The sequence below is a fragment of the Oratosquilla oratoria genome, chromosome 1 (genome assembly GCF_046742065.1).
Source record: "Oratosquilla oratoria isolate Oo_2021 chromosome 1, ASM4674206v1, whole genome shotgun sequence".
In the NCBI taxonomy this organism is placed as follows: domain Eukaryota; kingdom Metazoa; phylum Arthropoda; class Malacostraca; order Stomatopoda; family Squillidae; genus Oratosquilla; species Oratosquilla oratoria.
Genome location: NC_134777.1, coordinates 77028258 through 77053463, shown reverse-complemented (window position 1 = coordinate 77053463; position 25206 = coordinate 77028258). Strand labels below are relative to the sequence as shown.

The following is a 25206-nucleotide window of genomic DNA, read 5'->3' as shown; positions in this document are numbered from 1 at the left end:
GACTACGTCCCTACTGGTGGTCCTGGTTCTCCTCAGCAGTTGTACGGCCCGCGTCCTGTCCGGCCATAAGCTTAGCCAGCATTCAGGATAGGAGAAGGTAACTCTGAATTCAAATCCCCCTGCTGCCTTGCAGGGTTTGCCTCTTTAGGCAAAGGATAGGGGAGTAAACCCCGACAGAAAATCCGGAGCGGAGCCCCGAAGGCGGTTGGATGGCATACTTGTCTCCTTCCGGCAGCCCCTGCATCCTAATCCGTCCCCAGCCGTCTTGACTCTGTCTTGCCACTGGACCTGGCATTTTAGGACGAGAGAGTGAGGCTGATCCTGCGCAAGTCTCCTTCACTTTAATCAAAGTTTCGCGCAAGTCATGATATCGAGTTAAAAAAAAAAAAAATGGCGATGGGGGAGCGACGAAGCAGTGAGGATACACTGGGAGCTGTAGTCGTAAACCTGCACACAAGCGGCTCAGGACATGTGGTCGCTCCTCACTGGACAATGGCAGCAGTGAAGTCCGGCAGCCTCCTGAGTGACCGAGCAGCCATCTTTAGGATCGCTTTGCTCACCTCCTAGCACGAGGACGGGGATAGAAAAGGTGCCCTAAACATAGCCTGCCATCCGACCCTGCCCAGTTTATCGCAGCTGGCGGGGATCTCTTCTAGCGATCGAAACGTCAAGAAAAAGAAACTAAAGGTGTCCACCTTTGCATCTTGGAACGTGAGAACTCTGCTCAACAACACCAAAGCAGACAGACCGGAGAGAAGAACTGCTCTTGTGGCCAGAGAACTAGCTCGCTACAATGTCGACATAGCTGCTCTCAGTGAAACACGCTTTGCAGACAAGGGCCAACTGACAGAAGCCAGTAGTGGTTACACCTTTTTCTGGAGTGGGCGCAGCAGTGAAGAGAGACGTGAAGCGGGTGTTGGCTTCACCATCAAATCCATCCATGTACGGAATTTACCAAACATCCCCGAAGGTATTAACGACCGGCTGATGACAATGCAGATACCACTCGGAAAGAAGGCCAAGGCAACCAATGTTAGTGCCTACGCTCTGACTATGACGAACTCTGACGAGATCAAGGATAAGTTCTATGAGGAATTAGACTCCCTCATCACATCAGTGAATTCCGAAAAGCTCATCATCCTTGGAGATTTCAACGTTCGTGTTGGGGCCAATCACCACGCCTGGCACCGCATCCTTGGTAAACATGGCATCGGAAAATGCAATAGCAATGGGCACCTCCTTCTCAAAATATGTGCTGCTCATGACCTAGCCATCACCAACACCATCTTTCGCTTACCAACCCGGAACAAAACATCCTGGATGCACCCACGATCTAAGCATTGTCATCTTATTGACTATGTCATCGTGAGGGCAAAGGACATGCGGGATGTGAGAGTGACCAAGGGCATGTGTGGCGCCGAATGCTGGACGGACCACCGCCTGATAATCTCAAAGATGAACTTTCACATTCAGCCCAAGAGAAGACCACAGGGCCAGAAAGTCATGAAGAAACTGAACGTCACAGCCCTTAAGAACACAGAGAAGGAACATTGCTTCCAGACACTCTTACAAAAAAAATTCTCCAATTTTCAAATCAACCAGTCCAGCATCGAGGTTCAGTGGGCATCCTTCAGGGGCACAGCTCACTCTGCTGCCCTCGAATCCTTAGGCCCCACCACCAGAAATCATCAAGACTGGTTCGACAAAAATAATGCAGAAATCCAAAAGCTGCTTGAAGAGAAGCATTGCCTGCTCCGGGCCTTTCAGAATGACCCCTCCTATACTGCGAAGAAAGCAGCGTTTACCAAAATACGCAGTAAAGTGCAAACAGAGCTACGTCACATGCAAGATTCCTGGCTCAGTGCTAAGGCCGATGAGATCCAAGGTTATGCCGACAGGCGTGACACAAAAAGATTCTATGACGCTCTGGAAGCTGTCTATGGACCTCAGTCTTCTGGATCATCCCCCCTCCTCAGTGCTGATTGCAGTACCTTGCTGACAGAGAAGGAGTTAATTTTGGAGAGATGGTCAGAACACTTTAACAACGTGCTCAACCGGCCAGCTCAAATCAATGATGAAGCCATTGCACGGCTCCCCCAGGTGTTTACAAACATCGACCTTGATGACTCTCTCTCAGAAGACGAGGTACGCCAAGCGATCAAGCAAATGTCCACTGGTAAAGTCCCAGGCTCTGATGCCATACCTGCGGAAGTCTATAAGTCAGGTGAACCAGTCATTGTCAGCCAGCTCACCAGCCTGTACCAGTCCATGTGGAACAAGGAGTAACTCCCACAAAAGTTCAGAGATGCCACAATTGTCCACATCTACAAGCGTAAAAGAAATCGTCAATCCTGCGACAACCATCGAGGAATCTCCCTCCTATCCATAGCAGGCAAGATCCTGGCTCGTGTACTTCTCAACCGCTTGTTGGAACACCTGGAGAACTCTGATGTCCTCCCTGAAAGTCAGTGCGGCTTCCGTGCAGGTCGAGAGACCATCGACATGATCTTTGCTGCCCGTCAACTCCAGGAGAAATGCATCGAGCAATATCGCGACCTCTGCACAACCTTTGTTGACTTGACCAATGCCTTCGACATGGTCAGCCGAGCAGGGCTCTGGGACATCATGGCAAAATTTGGCTACCCCCGCAAGTTCATAGCAATCGTCCGTCAGTTTCACGATGGAATGACAGCCAGGGTTCTAGACGACGGCGAGCCATCTGAAGCCTTCCCAATTACCAATGGAGTCAAACAGGGTTGTGTCCTGGCCCCGGCTTTGTTCAGCATGATGTTTTCGGCAATGCTGTCTGACGCCTTCAGAAACTGCGAGTCCGGCATCAGTATCAGATGACAGAAAACTGTTCAACCTAAGAAGGCTGTAAGCCATCACGAAAGTGAAGGAAACTATTGTCAGAGACTTCCTGTTTGCCGATGACTGCGCACTTCATGTCAGTGATGAGTAGGAGATGCAACAACATATGGACATGTTTTCCTCAGCCTGTGACAATTTCGGTCTTACCATCAGCACCAAGAAGACAGAGGTGATGTACCAGCCAACACCAGGGAAACAGTACCAGGAGCCACAGATCCAGGTGAACGGACAGACTCTCCAGGCAGTTGACACCTTCACATACCTGGGCAGTACCCTCTCTCGCAATGCTACCATTGAACAACAACAACAGTATGCAGGAAAGGAGCAATGTTCATTGGGTCCCATCTCCTCTAATTTTCTAACATACCTAGACTCAAATTCATGTACGGTTACAATGTAATCTACATTTTTTATTTTCAATTACCATAATTAGATTTGAACTTCTGTATTGTTTGAGCTTTGGCTATATTCTCTTCAAAGATATTCCACATATACATATACATGGAACACTATTTCTTCATCCTTTCAACATGTGATCTTTTGATTTACTTCCATGACCTCTTAAAATCCCTCCCATCTTTAATCAGGAAATCTTATCTATTAATGTAATCTATCCCCTTTAGTGACCTGAATACTGTAATCATGTAACCTCTTCCTCTTCAATCTTTCAAAGTTGTCAGACCCAGTACATTTAATCTTTCCTCATATGGTTTATCTGCCAGGCTGGAGACCATTTTGGTTGCTGCCCTTTGTATTCTCTCAATCTTGCTTATATCTTTCACTCTGTATAGGGACCACACCACTGATGTATATTTCAGTGTGTGTGTATGTACCTAATTGTATTCATTTAATTGTAGTATACAGGAAAAGAGCAACACTTACTGGGTCCTATCTCCTGTGCTCTAATTTTCTAACATACCTTGACTTAAATTAATGTATGGTTCCAACTTAATCTATATCTTTGATTTCCAATTATCATATTTAGATTTGAACTCATGTATTGTTTGAGCTTGGACTATACCATCTTCTAAGCTATTCCACATCCTTTTGACATGTGGTCTTTCTTAATTTACTTCCATGACCTCTTTAATCAGATCTCTTATATCAACATAATCTATCCCCTTTAGTGGCCTGAAGACTGTAATCATATCACCTCTTTCTCTTCAATCTTTCAAAGTTGGCAGACCCAGTACTTTAGTCTTTCCTCATATAGTTTATCTGGCAGCCTGGGGACCATTTTGGTTGCTGCCCTTTGTATTCTCTCAATCTTGCTTATATCCTTCACTCTCTGTGGGGACCATGTTACTGATACATATTCTAGTCTTGGATGTATCTTTGGAATACCACTTTAATCTTCTGCAGTAGTCAATATGCTCTCCCACAATCCTGCTGATATGTCTGTCAGGTGACAGGTTGTCTTTTACAACACTCCCAAGTCTTTCTCCTCTTTTGTTTTTGTAATGTGTTTACTTCTCAAAGAATAGTTTAAGGATGGCCTTTTGCCTCTATTGCCCATTTCCAGTACTTTGTACTTTTTGGTATTGAACTTCATTTCCCATTCTTGGCTCCATGTAAAAATAGTATCTACCATAGATCTTTTTAAAATATTCTACCATCCTCCTCCTTTTCACTCCTCTCATGATTTTTGCATTATCTGCAAATATGTTGTTGTTGTTGTCGTTCCCTAGACTGTCTGTCCGAGCAGTCCCGTCTCCCCAAGGGTTTTCCCACAAATCCTTTATAGAGTGTATGTTGTGTTGTTTGCGTGCATGACTGTGTATAATGCAGTCTTCCATTATGTGTTGTATGGTATGGGGTGAAGTGTTACATCCCGGGCAGCTGTTCACAATGCAGTCATCAGCCTCTTCTGGTAGCTTATCTGCAAATATGTTGGCATAGCTTGTTGTTCCTTCCATCATGTCATTAACATAGACAAGAAACATTGGTGTAAGCAGTGAACCTCATAGATCTCTGTTCGTTACTGTTTTCCAGCAATGACATGTTTTCCCTTACTACTGTCCTCATGTACCTTTCCTTCAAAAAGCCTTTAATCCATTCTAGTAATTTGCCTTTCAGTCCTCCAACATGCTCCAATTTCCACATAAGTCAACTGTGAGGTATTTTATCAAATGTCTTTTCTAGGTTAATGTACACATAGTCCACCCACCCCTCTGTCTTGCAGCACATCACTCTCAAATAAAAACTTAGAAAGTTTAACACACAACCTACTAGATCTGAAGCCAAACTGACTGTCTGACAGAATGTTCATCTTTTCAAGATATTTGGTCCATCGATGTTTCACAATCCTTTGACATAATTTCACTATTGTGCTGGTTAGTGATACTGGCCAATGATTTAGTGGTGTTTCCTTGTTTACACCTTTGTGAATTGGTACCATGTTTGCCCTTTTCCAATCAAGTGGCACAATGCCTTCTTTCAATGAACATGTACCGTAGTAAGACTGTGGATCTTGTCCACTATTTTTTACCTACATTCTTTAATACAGTAAAAGCTCTTTTATCTGTTATTCTTGTATCCGGTTCCTTCTTATAACTGGCATATTATTCACTAGGAAATAACAATTTTGTGTAAAAATGTAAAAAAAAAAAAAAAAATATGAAATTTAAAATTCCCGTGCCACTCCCGCCACCGCCAGAGGTAGCGCGCATCTTTCCCGCCATCTCCCACAAATCCTGCCACTCCGTCAGGCCCAGTGCCAACTGTTTCGTTGTGAAACAAAGGAAGGCAGTGATGGCTGAGTTGAAGGATATGCGTGGTAGTGCTAAGCTTAGCGTCACTGATGAAGCTCTTCAGGAGTGGATGGAGGTCGACAATGACGAAGCTATCACCCCCACACTAACTGACGACGAAATCATTCAGGCAGTGATTGAGGAGAAGCATGGTAAGGAAACAGGGGCTGATAGTGAAGAGGAAGATGACCCAGAGCCAAGAGTAACGTGGAAGGATGCCGCTAAAAGATTGGCAACATTTATCAAGTTTGCTGAGCAGTGCACCTACATGGGGACTCACGACGTGATGTCTCTTCACTGTCTTCAAAATGAATTTTTAATGCAGAGAGACAAACATTCTAAACAAAGAGACATACGTGATTTCATGAAAATAAATAAAGATGAATAAATATGAATATACTGGTAAATAAATAAACAACAAAAGCGAAGCCATTGAATGAATTTTATTTAAGTACTCTATGAATAAAGGCAATAAATGTATTTTTTTAATATTCCTTCTCGTAACCGGGATTTCCCCTTTCCGGCATGTCTTTGGTCCCACTCGTGCCGGTTAAAAGAGCTTATACTGTATCCAGTTTGAGATCGCATCAGGTCCTGAAACTTTTGTCACATACAATGATCCCACGAGATTGGGCACTTCCCTCACTTCTACATTTATATCTGCTAACTTTTTTCTCCCCTTGCTTTTCTTAAAAAAAAAAAAAAAAAAAAAAAAAAATGTAAAGACTAATTGGAAACCTTTATTCATTATTTCTGTCTGAGCTGAGACCTCACCACCTACTATTAGCTTGATTTCCTTGTGTCTCAATTTACTATTTATAAATCTGTAAAACAGTTTTGGTTCATCTTTGCATTTATCTACTACACCTTTCTCAAAATTGCTTTTTTCCTTCCTTCAAATTCTTGTATAGTATAGTCATTTCTAGCTTGTTTGTAAGCTTCTTTTGTTCAACTGAGTCTTTCCTTCATTTTTTTTTGTTAAACCAGTCCAGTTTTTGTTTCTTTCTCTTTGGCACATGTTTGTTTTCTCCTAGATTGTAAATGTCAAGAAAGATTTCCCATTTCCACCTTATTCCTGTGGTATTCATGAATTCCTCTCTGTTTCTTCAATTTTTTTTTTTTAACCCTAAGTAATCTGCTTTCCTAAAATTGCATCTCCCTTGACTGTATGATTTATTCCTTGGCTCTATTTTCTCATCCTCCAGCTGAAATTCAATTGTAACATAGTCACTTTTTCCTATTTGACAAAGTAGCTGATGATGTCTAGCTCTTTGGTTAGTAACAGATCTAATCTTGTGGGAGTGTCATCTCCTCTTACCCGGGTCACTTCCTTTACCCAATGGGTTATTGTGTTCTTCAATGCTATCCTCAACAGGGTATTTCCCCAGGAATCTGCTTTGCTGCTTGCTTCCCAATCCTCCCAGTTGACCTAACCACAATTAGAATTTCCAATAAGGACTATATTACTACTTTGCTTAATATATATATATATATATATATAAATATATATATATATATATATATATATATATATATATATATATATATATATATACATATATTTTTTTTTCTCTTTTTTTTTTTTTTTTTTAGGAAAAGAGCTGTAACCAATAAAATTTCTTGATATTCAGTTTCATGCTCTTCATGCTCTTGGGGGGGAACATATGCCACCATGAAGTCTCTTTTAATATACCCTTTAGTACTAATCTTTGGGTGAATTCCTTCTGCCTTGCCTTCACTCAGATTTGCTTCTTTCACCTTTATGTCACTTCTCACCACAAACATTACTCCACTCTTTCTATCTTCTCCAGGTGCATCTGCTGTTACCATACTGTATATAATTTTTTGGGGGGGTTTAGTCACTATTATATACAATATATTAAGCTTGTTTATCCTTAAGTAGTCCTTTATCTCCAACCTAGCTGATAGTAAACCATTCTAAGTTTCCTTGTAGTACTTGGCAATACTGCCTTCTTGTTTTCTTAGAAACCATTTCCTCACCTTCTGATTGACAACTTGCAAAAGAAAAAAAAATGCTGTTTTTCTTCTTTGGTCCTCCTGTCATTTTTGGCTTTGGCTTCCTGTAAAAGCTTTCATGTCTTTCCTAATCCAAATACTTTTAACTTTTCTTCTCATGCTAACTTCCAAGACTTGCCGAGTCCTTTTTTTTTTTTTTGCCCTGGTTTGTGGCTTGAACTTTATTTTCAATGGACGTGCATAATTCCTCTTATACATTTATTTGCCTAACCTATAAATGCTATCAATCTGGTCTGTTACATCCAAAGCATTCCCTAAAGTTGTTGATGCAATTTCCCTAACCATTTGTATTTCTTTTTTTTATATACAACTTCCAAAGGGTAAGAAACATCTAGACTTGGCTACAACACCTCTGACAAGAGAGTATCTTTTTTTTATATAACCTTGACTATTCCTTCTAAGCATTCTCTTTCCTGTTGCTCCATGATCTCTTTAAAGGTTACTCTATTTCTCCTATTGTCATTTGTTGTTGGCCTGTCCTCTTTTTCCTTCATGGTGTTAAGAATTTTTCTCTCATTCATCAACGTTTCATTTCCCCTTCTCAATTTATCAATCTCTGTTTTTTCAGCCAGGTTTATTTCCTTCTTTTGCTATTTGTTTTTCTCCTGATCATGCAATCTAGCCTCATGTGAGGAAAGTAAGTGTGTGTATGTATTTACCTAATTGTACTTAATTGTAGCATACAGGAAAAGAGCAATGCTCATTGGGTCCTGGGTCCTGCTCCTATTCTCTGATTTTCTAACATACCTAGACTCAAATTCATGTATGGTTCCAACTTAATCTATATCCTTGGTCTCCAATTATCATATTTAGATTTGAACTCATGTATTGTTTGAGCTTGAGCTATATCATCTTCTAAGCTATTCCACACATTTATACATCTATATGGAAAGCTATATTTTTTCACATCCTTTTGACATGTGGTCTTCCTTAATTTACCTTCATGACCTCTTAAAGCCCTCCCATCAATCAGGAGATCTCTTCTATCAATGGAATCTATCCCCTTTAGTGACTTGAATACTGTAATCATGTCACCTCTTTCTCTTTGATCTTTCAAGGTTGGCAGACTCAGTACTTTAGTATTTCCTCATATGGATTATCTGCCAGGCTGGGGACACTTTTGGTTGCTGCTCTTTGTATTCTCTCAATCTAGCTTATAACCTCTCTTGATAGCGCATTGGTTTAAGTCACTGTAACTTTGTTACGGGTTAGCTGGGTTCGAATCCTCGGCTCGTCCACGTTTCAATTTCCAACAAAATGTCTCCATCGAGCGATTCTTCAGTCTCGATTGCGATGGCATGGAATTAAAAGTTGTTTGTGGTTGAATAATATCAATTGATCGCTGGGAACCATTCAGTGTAGATGTATATATTTATATATATCTATATATATATATATATATATATATATATATACAACCACTCCTCGTTTAACGACGACAATTGGGACCAGCGCGCCGTCGTTAACCGAATTGGTCGTTAAGCGAAAGTGTATACATATACGTACATGTACTGTATGTACAATGTCCAGCAATACATGTATCTTTATTTTCGTGTATTTTCCCTCTTTTATACAGTACATTAAAGCTTTATTTACTGTTTATTTACGGTGGTTAGGTTCCTGAAATTACCGTATATGACCAAATCCGCGTATGCTGACATTCCATATTGAATACTGGGGTATTTTTTTAGTTTCGACCATGGGCGCAATATAGCAATAGAAAATTAATTATTAATTTTGTAAATTAAAATGTATCAACGTAATATGCAATTTTGTGGGCGGAAATGAAAGTAAAAAATACCATGCTACAAGAAAATATGCTAATGAACGAAGTTGGTAGCATAGGATTGGGACGCCATCTTGTCGTCTGCCAACGTCTCTCACGACGACGACAACGAGGACGAGCCGGATGACATTTAATTTGCAGGTAATGATTTATCAAACACAGGTCAGGTTAGTTTAGTTTAGGTTAGACGAATTCATCATCCTTTTATTTCTTCGACATCGGCATCTATCATAACAAACATGGTGTACCATTCGTCCGACATGACTTCGTTACTTACGAAATTTGTTTTAGCACCTTTTTTTTTATTTCCGCTCACAAAATTGCATATTACTTTGATACATTATAATTTACAAAATTAATAATTAATTTTCTATTGCTATATTACCCCCATGGTCGAAACTAAAAATTTACCACTACCGGTATATACTGTACCCCCAGATAGTTTTTGCAGCTTGCAGGATGGTAATGTAGACCTAAGCTTCAGAACACTTTACCTCACAGCTAATACCCACCGTACAAGTTCAATTATAACATCATACAAATTTGCCTCAGCCAACTTAATTATCGTACACGACGTCGGAACTTCGGGAGATTTACGTTAAACGTCTGTCATAAAGCCCGTCGTAACTCCGCGTCGTCGCTAACCGAGTAGGTCGTTAAACGAGGAGTACCTGTATATGTATATATATATATATATATATATACATATATATATATATATATATATATATATATATTTGTCTCCGTTCTTTTCTCATTTGTATCATTGGCTTCAATTCTGAGAGTTTTGTCTTTCTCTTTTTCCTCATCACTCATTTCCTTTCTTATCCACATATGTCTGAATTTCTCACCGTTTGCTAGTTTAACTGCTTTCGATAGTGTCTCCTCATCTATCATTTGAGTTCTTAGTTTGATTTTCAGAGGTCTATGTTTTTCTTTTGAGTATTTGTCCATCCTGTGAATCTCATCAATTTCTTTGTCAAAATTTTGCCCTTCATCTTGAATTTCTTTCAGAACTTCCTTAGCTATTTAATTTTCCTCCTTATTCTCTCTGGCATTTATATACACCATGTTTTTCTTGGATGCCATGGACCACAATGCATTTACCTTTGTCCACTGTATTTCTCATCCAATTTTCCTTTTCTTTAATCACTTTAATAATTGTTTCTTTTGTATTTTCCTCCATATGCTTTTGTACTATTTCTCTAAAGGATATTCTTTAATTTTCCTGCTCCCGCTTCCACTGACTTTTTATTCTAAGGAGGTCTGTTTCCTTGATTGTCTCTTCCACCTTTCCGGTCACTACCTGTAATTGCTCTTTGACCTCCTTTTTCAGTTCTTCATTTTTATTCTTATCCTTTTTCATTCTTTCATTTTCTCTTTTAAGCATATCAATTTCACTCTTTAGGTCACTCAATTCTCTAATTGTTTGCTCGTTGCTGTTATGCAAAGTAGTCAATTCCCTAAGTAAAGCTCAGTAGTCCAATTTTAAATCTATAATCTCTTCCAATAATTTGTTTACTTTACAACTTCTTAATGCATTACTATAACTTCTCTATCTATATCTATGCCTTTGCCTATTTCTCCCAGATTTCTTTGAAAAACTGAAAAACTGTTGTTCTCCCACCTTTGATTTATTCTTAGTGTATCAATTAAGCATGTCCTCTTTGGTATAACTCCTCTCGGTGACTCAACTCTACTTACATCCAGCCCTCTCTTCATTGGTTCATTCAACATTTTTTCTTATTTTTCTTTCTCCACAAGCATAGCTTCCCTTCTACAGGCAGGGGAGCTATGCTTGTGGTGTCCCGTCTTTGTGTGTGTGTGATTCATCATGATCTTGGATCACATGTTGGACTTATGATCAATAGCTATTACCTTTCTTTTTCATGAAAGTGGCAGTTGCCAACGAGACTGACGAGTTAAACACCATATGAGGACGAAGCCTTTATTTGTACAACGTTTCGCTTATTACATCTTTTTCAAGTACAAGTTGAGATACATATGCTTGAGATTAAATAAAGGGAAAGGAGGGAACGGGGAGAGAAAAGAAGGGGGGGGGGAAGGAAGAGGAGGAGGAGGGGAGGAGAGGAGGAGGAGAAGGGGGGGGATTGAACACTGGGAAAGGTTGAGAATGCTGGCCCAAACGTCCGTGGGCCAAATGTTCAATCCCCCCCCTTTCTCCTCCTCCTCTCCTCCTCCTTCCCCCCTTCTTCTTTTCTCTCCCCGTTCCCTCCTTTCCCCTTATTTAATCTCAAGCATATGTATCTCAACTTGTACTTGAAAAAGCTGTAATAAGCGAAATGTCGTACAAATAAAGGCTCCGTCCTCATATGGTGTTTAACTCGTCAGCTATTACCTTCCCAGATGAGAGCTCAGAGCTCATATATAGCCTGATCTATGGATAATGCTGTGACCTCACATACACACACACGGAACACCTTGTCCACCAGAGTTGGTAGTGCCATCTTACAGTGCTGTAATGTTGAATTTTTTTTCAGCCCTGGGCAGAACTCATATCCTTTCCTCCTAGTAGATACTTTAAACTATTGTCTTAAGTTGTGTCTTTTTTATGTGTGGCTTATCATGTTTACTTTTACACTCTACCCACAGTTTAAAATACTAAACAGGAAAATTTAGGTTCACTGATTTCAATAGTTTGTGGTTTCAGGTGGGTGGGAGTACAGATAATGATAGAAAAAAATGTGGTGACATGGCCATAAATCCAACATGCACATGCACATGATTTAATGGTGCAGTGGTACTGTTCTTGATCATAATTCAGCGAAACAAGTTTGAGTTGTTGTTGTTGTTGTCGTTCCCTAGACTGTCTGTCCGAGCAGTCCCGTCTCCCCAAGGAATGCCATAGCCGAAACTGGGTTTTCCTACAAATCCTTTATAGAGCGTATGTTGTGTTGTTTGTGTGCATTATACACAATCATGCACGCAAACAACACAACATACACTCTATAAAGGATTTGTGGGAAAACCCAGTTTCGGCTATGGCATTCCTTGGGGAGACGGGACTGCTCGGACAGACAGTCTAGGGAACGACAACAACAACAACAACAACAACTCAAACTTGTTTCGCTGAATTAATGATCAAGAACAGTACCACTGCACCATTAAATCATGTGCATGTGCATGTTGGATTTATGGCCATGTCACCACATTTTTTTCTATCATTATCTGTACTCCCACCCACCTGAAACCACAAACTATTGAAATCAGTGAACCTAAATTTTCCTGTTTAGTATTTTAAACTGTGGGTAGAGTGTAAAAGTAAACATGATAAGCCACACATAAAAAGACACAACTTAAGACGATAGTTTAAAGTATCTACTAGGAGGAAAGGATATGATGAAAAGCCTGAAAAATGCATTGCATTTTCAATAAATTTTACATGAGTACTAGACATGTTCATAGTCTCAAATCAAGTGTATATCAAATAATGGCACTGTTCCTGTAATAATGATAATAACAGTTGAATTGAGTTTCACTGATGATACTCACATCCCTATAATGGCATGCAGCAGTCCTTAACCCCCTCCAACAGATTTTTCTGGGGAGAAACATGTGGAATGTTGTCTCTGTTGGATTAGTGTATGACTGTTTCCATGTCATTGGCTTAGAGGAGTAGGGAATGAACAGTTGCCAATTATCAGCTCTCCTTATAAGAAAAGGTGGAAAGAATTAGTCAAAATTAATAAAGAGATATATTGGAGCCAGTATGGAGACTGTAATGGAGCCCATGGTATTGGTGAATTTTGAAAACAGATGGCAGGAAGACAATTCTCTCTGAGGCCTATCTCGTAGGACTACCATTTGCAGGTACCTGCCACTAGTCCTGGTAATTATCATACAATCAAAATAACATTAAAACATCTCTCTAGAACAATGGCAATGATGCAAATGAAGATATTACATTTTTTTTTCTTATATTTCATAACACTGTTCCATCTAATTGGAACACAATAATAATTTTATTTGACAATTTTTACAAAATTATACCAAATTAAACCTCTGACATCATTCAGCACAACATATTTACCTCTTTGCATATTTTTACATTACTTATGAACTGATTGTCATGAACACAATATTTCATAATATCAAGCTGAAATTAAAAATGAAGACATGAAGCTTCACTGGTATGTCATGTATATGTCCTTTAATGAACCTATTTATTCATGCATATCAAGAACTAATAATGACAGAATCACGCTGTAGTAAGGAGAACTATTAGTACTCTACAGACTTGTACATATGCCAAGAGAATTCATAGGCTTGATGTAGACAAGAAATGGAAAAATGTAGAAATCTGAATCAGACTTATATTCTAAAATTCAACCTGACCTGCAGGTTATAGCATGGAATATGGAATAAGAAATGCCACTGCTTCTGACTGAGAGACAGTTGTATACTCATGATATTATCTTTAGTACTGGTAATCATTTAGGTCAAGTACCTAATTTTGACACTGCAGACTTGTTGTTGTTGTTGTTGTCGTTCCCTAGACTGTCTGTCCGAGCAGTCCCGTCTCCCCAAGGAAGGCCACAGCCGAAACTGGGTTTTCCCACAAATCCTTTATAGAGTGTATGTTGTGTTGTTTGCGTGCATGATTGTGTATAATGCAGTCTTCCATTATGTGTTGTATGGTATGGGGTGAAGTGTTACATCCTGGGCAGCTGTTCACAACACGGTCGTCCAGCCTCTTCTGGTAGCTTAGAAGTGCTGGGTGGTGACCGCATCGCAGTCTGGCCAAGTGGACTCTGTCCTTACGTGGGAGAGAGGATTCAGAAGGGTGGATATCAGGGGGTCTGGCATGCAGCAGTGTGTTGTCTTTCAGTGTGTTAATGGAGCGGTGAGTGATATGATTATGAATATGTTTCCGGAGGCTGGTATTTGGTGGTTGTGGAGGAAGAGAAGAGAGTATCTGTGTGTAATAAAGGTCTATGGGTGTAGTTTTAATGTTTCTTGGTGTGTGTGGGTGTTCTGCTATGTAGTGTAGCGGGTGTGATGTGTTTGTGGTGGCTGCAGCAAGTGTTTGTGTGCCTCTCATGTCGAGGTGGTCCTTGACTTTGAGGACTTTTGTTTCATGGTGTAAATGGTCTGTAGGTGATGTATTTGTGCAGCCTGTAATTGTTTTTAGGGCTTTGTTTTGTATGATTTGAAGGGTGTTGTGGTGTGTCTCACTGAGATTAGGAGCCCATGCAGGACTCGCATAATTCATCACTGGAGCTGCAACGTCTACGTCGTGGGACCACCCCCCAACCCCAAGAGTTGGGGGCCAAACAGCAGCAACTACCCCTGGCCATCAGCTCTACGCAGATGGCACCGATCCACACTGCAGACTTGGTTGCTTGATTTGAAAACACTGTTCTATCAGAGAGTGTGACACTCTATCCAATAGACTTTCATCAAACCAATGAATTGTGTAGACATAGAGAATGCACACTGAATTTAATTTTTGAATACTAACATTCATCATACTTTTCTACAAAAATATTGTTGTGTAGAGTAACTACATCATATATCCCATTTACTCAACTCAGTGTACTGTTGAGACTGTAGTGTATAAAAGATTTCCATATTGGCTAATGAGCCATGCCTATGCCAACACAAGTCCAATAATGAAATATGAATAACATATTAATACTATGATATCTATAGCTCATACTTTCACATGATTCATGTCCTCCCCAAGAGAAATTTGGTGAAACTAACAGCCACAGCCAAACAGCCATAAATTTTCATCAGTTCTCTACTTTGTTATTATTTGACTGTTCACTTCTTTCTGATGTTTATCAGCTCACATTTATTACTGTTATTCATGGAGACAAACTGAGAGGAATAAACATGTCTTAAGTTTCAAGAGAAGGGTGTGGCTGGTGCTTTAGACCTATCTATGTGCAAGAGTATAGTTAAACTTATTTGCTTAGACCACACACAATAATCAGGATCCAATGACAATGGCCTGGTCCCTAATAACAGGAGATTAACCATAAGATAATGAATGTTTCTTAGAATTATCATGAAAAGATAAATTTCTTCAGAGATTATTCATAAGGTTATTAGTCGTTGCTTATAATTATTATGAAAAGACCAATTTCATCTACTATTAAATTCTATTCATTCTTGATTTGGACTGAAAATCAATGGTGCTATGAAATATAAAACGAATGACCAGGTAATGTATGTATGTATGTATGTATATATATATATATATATATATATATATATATATATATATATATATATATATATATATATATATATATATATATATATATACCAAAGGCCTTTTCTCCTTACAAGGGAGGTAACCAAAAAACAAAGGCATAAAATCCATTCCCACCCTTTTCATCCCCATATAACTCCCCATCCACCCTCCTCCCTCCCTCTTATCTTGGCTCCTCTTGGATGATGGGCCATTCTTGCATCTCACCCACTGCCATGGGTCAGAAGCAGTGTCACAAGACACAACATATCTACAGCAAGGCTTCTTCAATTAAATCAGTGACCCCCCCCCCCTCTCCATCCCCTCATGCAGAAATGGAGAAGACGGGGAGAAATTCCTTTGGGCTGTGTCAATATATTTTCCACAGGTAATCCTTCACCCCCCATCCCCCACCCACTCCCTTTTATGCATCACAGCATCATCCATACACAATCATTCTCCATTCACCCCCATCTTCCGTCCTCTCCTGTCCTTCCTCAACAGACATTCCCTTCTTTCCCAATGCCTCTTTTACCCCATCCATCCATCTCATCCTTGGTTGCCCCCTCATGTTTACTCCTACATCTACCTTCCACACCTCTTTTACTAATCTTTCTTCACTCATTCTTTCCGTGTGTCCAAACCATCCCAATACTCTTTCATCAACCCTATCTCCCAACTCCCTTTCCACCCCCATTCTCCTCCTCACCTCATTTCTCACTCTATCCAGCCTAGTAACTCCTATCATACTTCTCAGACACCTCATCTTGAACACATTCAAACTCCTTCTCTCTTCCTCTCTTATGTTCCATGTTTCTGCCCATACAGTGCTGTTGGCACAATCACTCCTTTGTACAGTCTCCTCTTAGCATCCATTCCAAAATGTCTATTTCTCATTACACTTTTTAATCCCCCATGGCATTTACTTGCTTCTCTCAATCTACATTCTACTTCCACCTCCACTCCTCCCTTTTCTGCCACATTCGCACCCAAGTATCCAAAACTATCCATTTCTTCCAGTCTCCTTTATTACTCGCTTCGAGTCTACTGCCATTTTCTCTTCTTGTATATCTCATCACCTTATTTTTACCCTCATTTACCTTCAACTTCCTTACTTTGCACATCTTCCCAAACTCTCTCACTGCTTCCGTCCCTCCTCTGATCCTGCTACAAGTGCAGTGTCGTCAGCAAACAACAACTGGCTTATCTCCTTTTTCCATTTTCTTTAACCATCTCCAATCCCCTACCCATTGCCCTTGCATTTACCTCTCACACTACCCCATCCATGGCGACATAACACATCCCTGGCAAAGTCCACCTTTACCTCAATCTACTCACTCTCTCCATTTCTGATTCTAACACAAGCTCTACTACTCTTGTAAAAACTCTTGACTGCTCTTAAAAGCTTTCCTCCTATCCCGTATATCTACAATACCTCCTATTGTGTTTTCCTGTCTACCCTGTCATAAGCCTTTTCCAAATCTATAAAGGCCCAAAAAACATCCTTACCTTTTCCTAGAGCTTTCTCATATATCTTACCACAAAAATCTGATTCACACAACCCCTTCCTGTCCTAAACATATACTGTTCATCACCACTTACTCCCTCTGTTCCTCTCCTAAACCTCTCAATCAAGACTTCCCAACTATACAAGCCTTCCCATAAGCCTTCCCAACAACACTTAACAGGCTGATCCCTCTGAAACTACTACACTCACACTTGTCCACTTTTCCTTTTGTAAAGTGGAATTATACAGGTACTCCTCCAGTCCTCCGTGATTCTACCCTCTCTTAAATAAACATTAGATAACCTCAGCAGCCAGTCCATCATCAGTGTACTTCCTTTTTTTAAACATTCTGCATGACACCCATCCAATCCAGGTGCCTTACCTGCTCTCATCTTCTTAACAACTACCTTCACTTCATCTTTCTTCATTTCTCCTCCATTAACAGTATCACTATAATGAAATGCATTATTGTATATCAAGCAATTGATGCAAAGGCAGTCTAATCACTAAGAAAGCAGGTACCCTCTCTCATGTACGGCATTCTTCAGACAGTCATCTCACCAGGACTGGCTTAAGTTGATGCAACATTATGATCTTTTGCATTAATGGAAATTACCACTATCATGAATATGAATTTACCTTACAAGTATGATGAATTCACAATTTACTACAACAACTTAAATTAAATGCACAATTACAATATCATGTAAGTCATGCTATTTTTCCTTGCATTCAAATATTGCTGTGATCATTATAACTTTATCAAGAAATAGAATTATCTTTTTATCAAATCATCAGTATGACTGGAATCTTTCATGGCTGAAGTTTAGCACAAATATAACTGTCATATTTTGTATGTTCAATGCATAGCCCACAAACATCAGTCTTATTTCATAATTACATCTGTCATATAAATGCTACTGTTATATCTTATGAGTAAAGGATGACACTGTGGATGTGGGATGTATGTCTTATAAAAACAATTCAAACTAAAAAAATCCAACATAACTATCAGATTTTTCAAAATTCAAATACTGCCATTTTATACTATAAAATGTTTCCAGTTTAACTTTTGAATTAAAAAAGTTTGGCCATATATTCAATATATGGCAATATCTATCTACTAAGTCAAAGTGCTTAACTAATATGAAGGTGTTTATAAGCAGAACCAAGTTAGTAACAACACTTGGATTCTGACTTGAAATAACCACTTCCCTCAGGCATGTTCACCATTTGAAAAGACCTTATGACCAAACTCCTTAACAAGGCAGATGAAGAGCACAGCAAAACTATATATATATATATATATATATATATATATATATATATATACACACACACACATGATTCGATGGCACAGTGGTAGCATTCACAACAACTACTACAGTGGTCCAAGTTCGAATCTCGCTCAGGGCTAAAATAATTTCAGTATTGCTGCACAGCAAGTCATTACTCCAACTCTCGTGGGTGGGAAGTTGAGAGTGTGTGTGCATGTAAGGTCACAGAATTACCCATAGATCAGTCATCTACGAGCTCTGAGCTCTCATCCAGGAGGGTAATAACTGTCGACCATGAGTCCAACATGTTATCCAAGACGATGGTGAATCACACACACACACACATGACCATCGAAATGACAGCAAAGATTGGACTCCAGAAAAAACTACAATTTTCGTGGATCTCAAGGATGTGGGAGTACCTGTGTTGTATTAGTAGGGAAGGGGAAATCTTGTGGTGTAATGTGAAGGTGAAGAAAAAGGAGAAGAGGAGGGATTACTGAGGAAATTACCGTACTTGTAAGGGAGACCGGTCTATAGTTTGTAGGGTCTTCTTTGTTCTCCCTTTATATATTGGTACTATATTTGCTCTTTTCCAATCTTCTGGAACTTTTCCTCCCTTCAATGAACTGCTTATTAGACTATGTATTTTGTCTGTTAGTTCATCCCTGCATTCTCTCAAAATCCAGTTTGCCATTTCATCTGGTCCATGCGATTTTTTGACATCGAGATTACTTAAGTGATTCATTATTTTTTTCCTTGTTACTTCTATCTCTTTCATAGGGGGACTTTCTCCTCCCACTCAATATCTCTAGGTTGTATGATTTCCCTTGTAAACACTGATTTAAAATGCTTGTTTATAATTTCTGCCATTTCTATTTCCTCTGTGTATTCAACTCCTCATGGTCATAGTTTCTCTAATTCTTGTTTGTTTTTCAGTTTGTTGTTTACAAATCTGTAAAATAGTTTTGGTTGATCTTTACATTTTTCTATGACATCTTTTTTGTATTTTCTCTTTTCTGCTCTGCACACTTGTACATATTCATTTCTATAACTAGTATATATTTTCCATTTTACAGGTCTTTTGTCTTTTTTCCATTTTATCCAAGCTTTATCCCTTTTATCTTTTAACTCTATACATCTTTTGTTGTATCAACACTTTACATTTCCTTTTTCTTGTTTTTGTCTTGGAACATACTTTTCCACTCCTTTATAAATTGTTGTCAAAATATTCCATTTCTCTTCTACTGTTGTTTCCTCCTTGTGTATCCTTTCCCAGTCTGCTTTTTGAAAGAATTCTTTTATTCTATATATTTTTTTCCATACATCAATCTTTCCTTTCTATATTGTTCATTTTTTTTCCATGCATTTTTCCTCATTTAGTTCCAGTTCAACCAATATGTGGTCACTTTTACTTATTGGCATCTTATATTCAATCTTATAGACTATTTTAGGTTCTGATGTGATTATTAGGTCCAGTCTTGATGGTTCTTCCTAATTTCTATATCTAGTATTCTTTTGTATCCATTGCATCATTGTATGTTCTATAATCATATCAAGTAAAAAATGTATATATGTATGTCTAATTGTATTTAATATTGTTGAATAAACCTATACTACTACTACTACTACTAAAGTAGTACATTTCCCCATAGGTCGTCTCCACCCTTCACTGTCATCTCTTCCCACCAGATTTCTTTACAATTAAAGTCACCCATCATAACTATTCTTCCTCTATCTTCCATTATCTTATTTAGTGTTATCGTTGTGTCTTTAACATATTTTTGTGTTCTCTCTCTTCCCACGAAGCCATTTTAGGAGGCACATAATTTACTACAAACTTCCTGCTCTTCCCATCCCTGTCCTCCATTTCCATCATAATCATCTCTACTCTATTCTTTCCATATGTAACATTCCTAACATTTATATCCTTCTTAGTCAGGAACATAACTCCACCCCCTTGTTTTACCTCTGTTTCTAATCCAATAATTATATGCACCATGTCCTACACTGTTGGGTGGTAGTGGACCTTTCAATTTTGTCTCTACAATTCCCATTATGTCCGGTTCTTTTTCCTTCAGGTAATCATTCAGTTCGTTCAAACCTGTTATTAAGCCATCTATGTTTGTGTAAGACACTTTTAATTTTCTGCTACTCCCATCGTGCTTTCTGTTTCCCTTCCGTTTTTCTCTGCTATGAACCATTTCCTCACTTTCATATCCACTGCTCTCCAATAAAATTTCTCTTTTTCTGACTCTGTTCTTTTCTCATTTTTTCCTGAGCTTGTTTTTTTTTCTCTGTTTCCTCTTTATTCATTTCTCTTTTTATCCATACCTGTTTATATTGATCACTGTCTACTAGTTTCCCTGTTTTTGCTAAGATATTCTCTGCTGTTGTTTGTGACCTGAGTCTGGTCTTATCTGTATTGCATTTCCCTAGTCTATATATTTCTTCAGTTTCTTGTCCATACTCTTGAACTACTTCTAATATGTTGTTTACCTTTTCCTTCTCCTCTTTTACTCTTGTGGTCCTATTTGGATTATGCTTCTCTTCCATCCTTAATATAATTATACATTTCTTTTTGTCTGCTAAGTCTCTTACTATATTCTCCTTTTCTCACATCACTTTAATAACTGTGTCCTTAGTTTGTTCTTTCATCTATTGTGTCACTATATCTCTAAATACAATTTTGTTGTTTTCTTGGACTTTTCTCCAACAGTGCTTCTTTTGCTATTGATTCTTTATTCTCTTTATTCTTCTTCTTTAATTCCTCATTCTCATCTTTTACTTCTATTAACTGTCTTTTTAATTCTTCTATTTCTTTAGTTAGGTCTTAATTCTCCTTCTTTAGTTCTTCCAGTTTATCAACTCTTTGTGTAACTAGTGTTAATTGGTTAAACCTAACCTCCCATGCTTCGTTCATATTTTTTTAGTTTCTCCTCTAGATTTACTGGTTGGGAGGAGGTTGTAACCTCCCTCATTAAATCCATAAAAGCAGTTATCATCTCTTTCCATTGAGCTGCTATTATCTATATTTCTGCTTTTGACACTTCTGCTTCCTTGTTCTTCCTCGTCTGTGTGTTCTGTGCCCCTTTTGTTTACACCCCTTCTAACATCCGGGGCCTGTTCGTCTTTTTCCTCATTTCCTTCCATTTTCCTCAGTAATCCCTATCTTTCTTCTTTTTCTTCACCTTCCCACTACACCATGAGCTTTCCTCTTCCCTACTAATACAACAAAGGTACTCCCTCATTGTTGAGATTGATGAAACTTGAATTTTCCCTGGAGTTCCAAACTTCGCAGTCACTTCGACCGATGTGTGTGTGTGTGTGTGTGTGTATATATATATATATATATATATATATAAAGAGTGACAAATTAAGTTGGAGAGGTGGCAAATGAAACATTAAGGGTAGAGTATGAAGTTTTATTCAGACCAGATATTTTGGCCCTTTAGGCCTTCTTCAGTGGGCTGATGCTGGAAGAAGATATACCTGTTAACAACTTTTATTTGGGAATGGCTCCTGTCAGGACCTGATGTATACCTCACCTAGTTCTCTTAACCCTACACTGACGAAACACCAACTGTGTGGACATTTGGGCCCAGGACATAAACTCCCCTTGGGATTTGGTGGTATTTTTGCTGGCAATATAAGCTTTTCTTCACTTTTTCCCTAGTTTTCTGTGTAGGACATGGATTTCTTTCCAGTTTGGTAGATTTTTTCTTCCTTGATGTGGATCACTAGCACATTGAATGTTCTATGGTGTCTAACATCCCTCTTATGCTCTTCAAGTCTCTTCTCTAGGCCACAACCTGTTTCACCAATGTATGCTTTCTCACAGCCTGTGCAAAGAATTTTATCTATTATGTTTATATTTTCTATGTGATCTTCCATATTCTTGGTGAGCTTGCCAATTTTCTTTCCTACTGCTGCAACTAGGTTTATCCTGATGTTATTTAAGAAATTACTGATTTTTTGTGTGTATTTTGAGTTTGGAACAGAAATAAATACTTTGTTGTTGATAGTATTATTATCTGTAGGAATGTTGTTTCTTTCCATGATTTTAATTGCTTTGTATCTTAATCTTATAGGGAAACCCAAAGGCAAAATTCCATTTCTAGATACTTTGATAATGAGAACTGAAATCAGAATAAAATTTAAAGTATACAGAAAGCCAACAAAGAGGATTATATAGTTTTTATTCAGCTCACAATTCTAGAATTAAATAAGGGATAGTTATTGGATTCCTTCTAAGGGCCCTAAGGATAAGCACTAAAGAATTTCTCGGGGAAGAGATTGAATATATCTTCAAATCTTTCCTTTGGGTTTCTTACAAGATTAGAATACAAAGTAATTAAAATCATGGAAAGAAATAACATTCCTACAGATAATGACACAAACAACTACAAACCCAAAATACAAATAATCAGTAATTTCTTAAATAACATCAGGATAAATCTAGTTGCAGCAGCAGGAAAGAAAATTGGCAAGTTCACCCAGAATATGGAATACCACATAGAAAATAAAAGCAAAATATATAAAATTCTTTGTGCAGGCTGCAAGAAAGCATACATTGGTGAAATAGGTTGCAGCCTAGAGAAGAGACTTGGAGAGCATATGAGGGATGTGGGACACCATAGAATATTTAAAGGTTGACTGAGAAGGTTTTCAAAAAGTTGGTGAATGTATGGGTTAGTCACTTTTTTTTTTTTAATAAAATAATGAAAGAATAAATCCTAATCACTACGCATACATATACCAAATGCTTTTTCCCCTTTATAAGAGAGGTAGCCAAAAAAACAGGGCTGTGGAGTTGGATTCAGAGTTGTGGAGTCATAGTCGGAAGCAAATAAGGGGTCCCTGGAGTCAGAGTCGGTAAAATTACACCAACTCCAACTTCGACTCCAGTTGAATTTACACTTTATAATTGAAAAGTGATTAATTGCCAGGATGAAACTATAGTCTCCCCTTAGTTTTACTATGAACTCATTTTTCCTCAAAATTATATACATGTACTTTTAATAATGATGGATTTGAAAAATGTATAAAGTCCCTCTAATTTGACACATTTATAGAATCCATTTCTTCTTGAAATTGAGAAAATGAGCTATAGTTAGATTTAAGGGGATACTACATTTTCTTCTTGGCATATGGATGATAGTCCAATATATATGTTTTAACTTCAAATGTTACAGATATTTAATCAATTATCCTATCCTTTTTTTTCAGGAAATATTTAATTTTTTCACATTTAAAAAGTTGCTGAATTTCGGATTATAAATCCCCTCCCAAAATACATGAATGGCAGAAAAAGTTCCAACAAAGTCAGCAGTCTTTGAATACTTTACAGTCATAGCAGATGGAAAATATTATCAGTGTCAGTGTATCATAGATGATGATGATGATGGTGAAAAATTATGTGAATCGAAAATCAGTAGTTTCACTGGTTCTGGAAAAAGTGCTTCTTCAAGAGCATCAAACCTGAAAAGACACTTGCAATGCTATCATCCTAAGGAGCTAGAAGAAATAAATAGGACAGTAATGTAAGCACTCCATCTACTTCAGCTAAGAAGGATGAGAAATCTTCTGGAAGACAATCCCAAATATCAACTTTCTTTACTACTGATAAAGTTACCGCAACAATGACATCACAGAGGTTTACGAGTTACATCATTGATTTGGTGGTGAAAAATAGTGCACCTATATAATTTTCCTCACAACCAGCCTTTCTTGGTTTAAATGGAGAAATGGCTAGAAAAGTTGTAGTTTCACTGGATAGAGTATAAGGAGACTTGTACTTGGAGAGGCTAGGAATAAGAAAGACGAACTTAGAAAAAGTCTAAAGGGATGCTTTGTCTATATAAAAATGGATGCATGCACATGCCACAGAGTCAACTATTTTGCCATTAATGTGAGGTTTGTTGACAAGAATGATAGGGTAGTGACACGGACATTGGGAGTAAAAGATACTCAGGCACATCACACTAGTGAATATCTTCATAAGTTGGTGGAAGATGTATTAGAAGATTTTGAAATTAAAAAAGAGCAAGTTCTATGCATTGTAAAAGATAATGCTTCAAATATGCTGAGCACAATTGAGAAAATGAATAAAACAACTGAAGAAAGTACAAAAATGTATGATGATGAAGAGAACATTTCTGAAACTGCAATAGAACTAGCTGAAGAGCCAGAGAACTGTATTGTTTTAATTAATATTGTTGAAGAAGTAGCTGAATTTTTTACAATTCAACATATGGGTTGTGCTGTACATTCACTGCAACTAGCAATAAGAGATGGATTGAAGGATTGACACGCAACTACTCTCATTGGAAAGCTGAGGCAAGTAGCAGTTACAACCAGAACACCAAAAACTTGTTGGAGTGGAAAAAGTTTATATTTAGCATGAACAAAAAAGGAGGATTAATTGCTGATGAGATTGTTCTTTCAATGAAAAGAAGAGAGTCTCTCTTAATGGACAATAAATTTTTGCTAGCTGGTATTTACACTGATCCAATGAACCAAATCCTACTAAGCTGTGAGGAAATTGATCTAGGAAAACAAGCACTGATTGAACTAGCGTGTCAGATGAAAAGACCTAAGAGACTACTTAAAGCTAAAACTAAAGATGATGCTTGCCATATCAGTAACTTAGAACTTGAAGGAACCTCTTCAGAATCAAATGAAGAATTAGATTTTAAAGTTGTTTTGGACAAAAACGTGAAATGACAGTGAGTGATTGTACAACAAAGTACAATACA

The 25206-nt window shown here is 38.3% G+C and overlaps 1 protein-coding gene across 1 annotated transcript; it reads left to right on the top strand.

Annotated features, from left to right (window-relative positions):
* Window positions 1–396: 396 nt before the first annotated feature.
* On the top strand, window positions 397–2850 carry LOC143028608 (uncharacterized). Its single transcript, XM_076190971.1, has 3 exons — window positions 397–501; window positions 637–2238; window positions 2332–2850. Exons 1-3 carry the CDS (start codon window positions 397–399, stop codon window positions 2848–2850), a joined length of 2226 nt encoding a protein of 741 aa, XP_076047086.1.
* Window positions 2851–25206: the final 22356 nt, after the last annotated feature.

Bases quoted from the DNA above. Each gene is read 5' to 3' on its own strand.
- LOC143028608 (XM_076190971.1), top strand. From the start codon at position 397: ATGGGGGAGCGACGAAGCAGTGAGGATACACTGGGAGCTGTAGTCGTA. The intron at 502-636 runs GTGAAGTCCGGC...AGTTTATCGCAG, and splicing joins CTCACTGGACAATGGCAGCA to CTGGCGGGGATCTCTTCTAG. The intron at 2,239-2,331 runs GTCAGCCAGCTC...CACATCTACAAG, and splicing joins AGTCAGGTGAACCAGTCATT to CGTAAAAGAAATCGTCAATC.